General features: G+C 43.4%; 1 protein-coding gene across 6 annotated transcripts in view; it reads right to left on the reverse strand.

Moving 5' to 3' along the window:
- Window positions 1-731: 731 nt before the first annotated feature.
- The window catches only part of acsf3 (acyl-CoA synthetase family member 3), a 36,803-nt gene continuing 33,677 nt past the window's right edge, over window positions 732-3,857 (reverse strand). For 3 of the 6 annotated variants that reach the window (XM_088991358.1, XM_088991359.1, XM_088991360.1), the window contains one exon: window positions 2,197-2,816. In XM_088991358.1, the coding sequence (XP_088847484.1) occupies window positions 2,687-2,816 (130 nt within the window). In that variant the 3' untranslated portion in view covers window positions 2,197-2,686. The other 3 variants (XM_088991362.1, XM_088991361.1, XM_088991363.1) reach the window with 3 other exon arrangements.

Genomic DNA, 3,857 nt, shown 5'->3' on the forward strand with positions numbered 1-3,857 from the left:
GGAGGCCACGGATGGCGTCCTTTCGCGCTCCTGCTTGCTCATCCATCCTGCTCTGCCAGCCCACAGATCGATAGCTCGGCTCTCTTAATCAGGTCTCTGGTGGCTGTGGCCAGACCCGTCTATGAGTGTCTGTTGGTGTGAAGTCAGGAGCTTGTTCCAAACCATCATTTGCAGTCGTGTCTTTCCATCTTGGAATTCTCTGGCTGTTCATTAGGATTGTTTATCCTGACTGGATCGTCTTAAGCGCACACACCCTTGTTTTTCTTCTTCTAATACAGTGTTACCTCGGCTTACAACGCTTTAGCGAACGAACTTTTCGCCTTACGAACTCTAAATTCCCCAGAATATAATTTTGGCATACAAACTAGTTTTCGGCGGACGAACCAAACCGCACAGCGCCACGGTGGCTGGCGGACTAGTTTTTGGCGGATGAACACCAAACCACACAGCCGAAAAGCACCGAGCAGAAGAAGGAGATCCTCGAAAAACACCAACGAGGTGTGCGTTTGTGTGTGTAAGCTAAGTCGACCATTGCTATGTGTGGCTAAGGGTGTTTCTGTGTTGTCTCAGCAACATTCTCAGGCAAAAGAAGAGGTCGAAAAACTTTTGTTGATTTGGATGAACGAAAAGCAGCCAGCAGGGGACAGTGAGCTAGTGTATTATCGCCGAGAAAGCACGGCAACTTCACTCGGATATCATCAAGAGGCAACTACATCAACAACATCACAAATGTCAATAAAATGACTTTATTATACAGTACAGTTTATTTCTTCAATTACAATACAATTGCACGTTTATTATGAATAAAATAATGTATATTTTGTGTAGTCTTAAGGCTTATTTAGTAGAAAATGATGTTTTGTGGAGACCTTGGAACGGATTAGTCTCATGTTTAATGCTTTCTTATGGGAAATGAATGTTTGGCAGACAAACTTTAAGCCTTAATACACACAATATAGCACATTTATTATACATAAAAGAAGGTCTATTTTGTGTAGTTTTAAAGAACAACCGACGTCTCCGGACAAGTTGTGTCCATAATTTCTAAAACGTCTTCAAATGACTTCTACTGAGCGTATTTTACAAAGATTCCGCCGCATATAGCTAGATTTTACCTTTTAAGACTTGCGCTGAATATTCCGGAAGTCTTGTTTTTGAGTTGTTGACGAGTCCGTACGTGACGTCACTGAAGGAATGCCCCTGACTGAAAAAAGGACACATTGTAGCAGTCCTTCCATCACGTCAATGCATTTTTCTTTGGTCTGCATTTTACTTTGGTCTGAAAACGTCGTGTAGGACCAAAATGAGGTAGAAGAGGGTGACAAAGCTCCATGTAAGGAATTAATCAGCCTGTGGAAACGGGCTGATTAATTCCTTACACGGCTTTGTCGTCATTTTCTGCCTTTTTTGGGTGCGACATTTCCCACCCCTGATGCCTCAAAATGACACGGAATAAATTCCTTAATCGATTGCAAACATGTATGCTTTCTTCTTCAGAACTATTTGAATCATATTCATAACTGGATGAGTAGCAAGAAAGCATATTCTCCCAATCTGAAGCCATTGTTTTGATTCTCCAGCAAGGCAAGACGTCTTGCCGTGACACCACGAACATGGGTGCGGGACCCTCTGAAACTGGCCACTTCCGGTTTCAAATTGAAGTACTTTTTAGACACTTGAAGTCATTTTTATTAAAAAAATATCATACTGCGTATTTTAGATGCTATAAAATGCTTTTCTGATGTCAGTTAGGAAACCAAAAAGTGACGTCGGTTGTCCTTTAAGGCTTATTTAGTAGAAAATGATGTTTTGTGGGGACCTGGGAACGGATTCTTCTCATTTTTAATGGTTTCTTATGGCAAATAAATGTTTGGCAGATGAACTTGTTACCTTTCTGGGAACCAATGAAGTTTGTAAGATGAGGTGTGACTGTATTTGTGACTGTCCCGCCTTCTCCACACCCCTTTCCTCTGGTGTCTTTCTACACCACTGGGCCGCACCCAAAGTGCATTCGAGTGTTGGGTCGGTGGCTCGGCAATCTGTTACGAGTCGCGATGAAGACGGCGGAGGCCGAGCGGGAAGGGAAATTGAGAGGCGAAACGAGAGCTCACGCGGCGCCAGAGTTGAGATGAAGTGGCAGGCGTCTAATCACAACCCGAGAGAACCCGCTTGCAAGGCCCCTCCACGCACCTGTGTCACCACACGTGTTCATTCAAAGGAAATGCGGCACATAAAAGAGGGAATACTTCAAAATTGTCAAGCTTTATTATTATGATTATTATTATTTTTGCTTTTTCGGGTTCCGTGGGGTGAGTATAAGGTGGTCTTGTCAAATTGTCTTTTGCTTCATGGCCTTATGACAATGTTGACGGTCTTTTCGGTTGCCGCGACGCCCCGCAAGTCAGTTGAGCTCTCTAACCAAACCAGAAATGGGAAATCTTTGCAAATATGATCAGAATTCTGTCAAGTATCATATTGAAGTTTGGATTCCGTCACAATTTCAGTCATAAATGATTTGAAAGCAACTACAAAAATTTTTCCACATGATACGATTGAGCACGATTTCCCATTTCATCACATACGCACCACCACCACGTTGCCCGAGGGCATTAAAAAAAACAAAAAACAAAACAACACATCCAAACCTCGATCCCGTGCAGGAGAAGGAAACGTCCCGTCCAACAGTTCATTCCGACGCCTTCACTGGATAGAATTGTCTCAGGAGGTCCTTCTTGTTGACCTTGCCCATTTGGTTCCTCGCTATCTCGTCCACCAGAAGCAGGCCGGCAGGCACGTTGTACGGCGCCATGCGCTCCCTGCAAAAAACACACGTCAAAGCTTCGCTTTACGACTCACTGCGGAGGGGAGATACATACAAGCTGACACACACACACACACACACACACACACACACACACACACACACACACACACACACACACACACACACACACACACACACACACACACACACACAGTGAGTATAACGTGTGTGTATCCAAGTGAAATGAGAATGCACACCAAAAATCATTTTACGTGAATTTGTCTCTCTGAAACTTTAACAGATGCATATATAGAACCTCTAGAAGCCTTTAGAATGAAAAACTTGTGAGGATTGCCCAAAAGTTCCTCACTTGGCAAAAATGTCCTCACTACGTGTGGTATAAAATGTTAGTGGTCCTCACAAGATCAGTCATACAAACACACACACACTCCCACACAGTGAGTAAAAAGTGTGTGTATCCAAGTGAAATGAAAATACACACCAAAAATCATTTTGGATGGATTTGTGAGGACCTCTCTGAAACTTTAACAGTGCATATATAGAACCTCTAGAAGCCTTTAGAATGAAAAACTTGTGAGGATTGCCCAAAAGTTCCTCACTTGGCAAAAATGTCCTCACTACGTATGGTATAAAATGTTAGTGGTCCTCACAAGACTAGTCATACACACACACACACAAGAAGCAAAATGGACGCGCGTGTCGGGTAATCGCGCGTGTGGAAAACAATCGCACAACAAAGGCGAGGCCTGTGGCGGAGCGGTGGCGATAAGCGACGTCCTTCATCCCTCGCTGTCGCACTCCTTTTTTGCTAATAACACAAATTTACCTTCCAGACACAGACAATCCCCCTCCCGACAAAACAATATAACCGGTGAGAGATTATAAAACAAAACAAACACCAATAAAATGTTTGCTTTCAACATTTAGCTTGTAGTTGACATGCACATTCCACCATGATGTCCCTGATCCACTGGTGGAAAGACGCTTTGATCCTCTCCTCTTTCATCTAGAACTGCTTCATGTCATCACAAAGAGGGTACAGCAAGTCCTGAAGAATGAATGTCTCTCTGTG

The sequence above is a fragment of the Hippocampus bargibanti genome, linkage group LG03, assembly GCF_051943395.1.
Source record: "Hippocampus bargibanti isolate YZ-2025 linkage group LG03, ASM5194339v1, whole genome shotgun sequence".
Lineage (NCBI taxonomy): Eukaryota > Metazoa > Chordata > Actinopteri > Syngnathiformes > Syngnathidae > Hippocampus > Hippocampus bargibanti.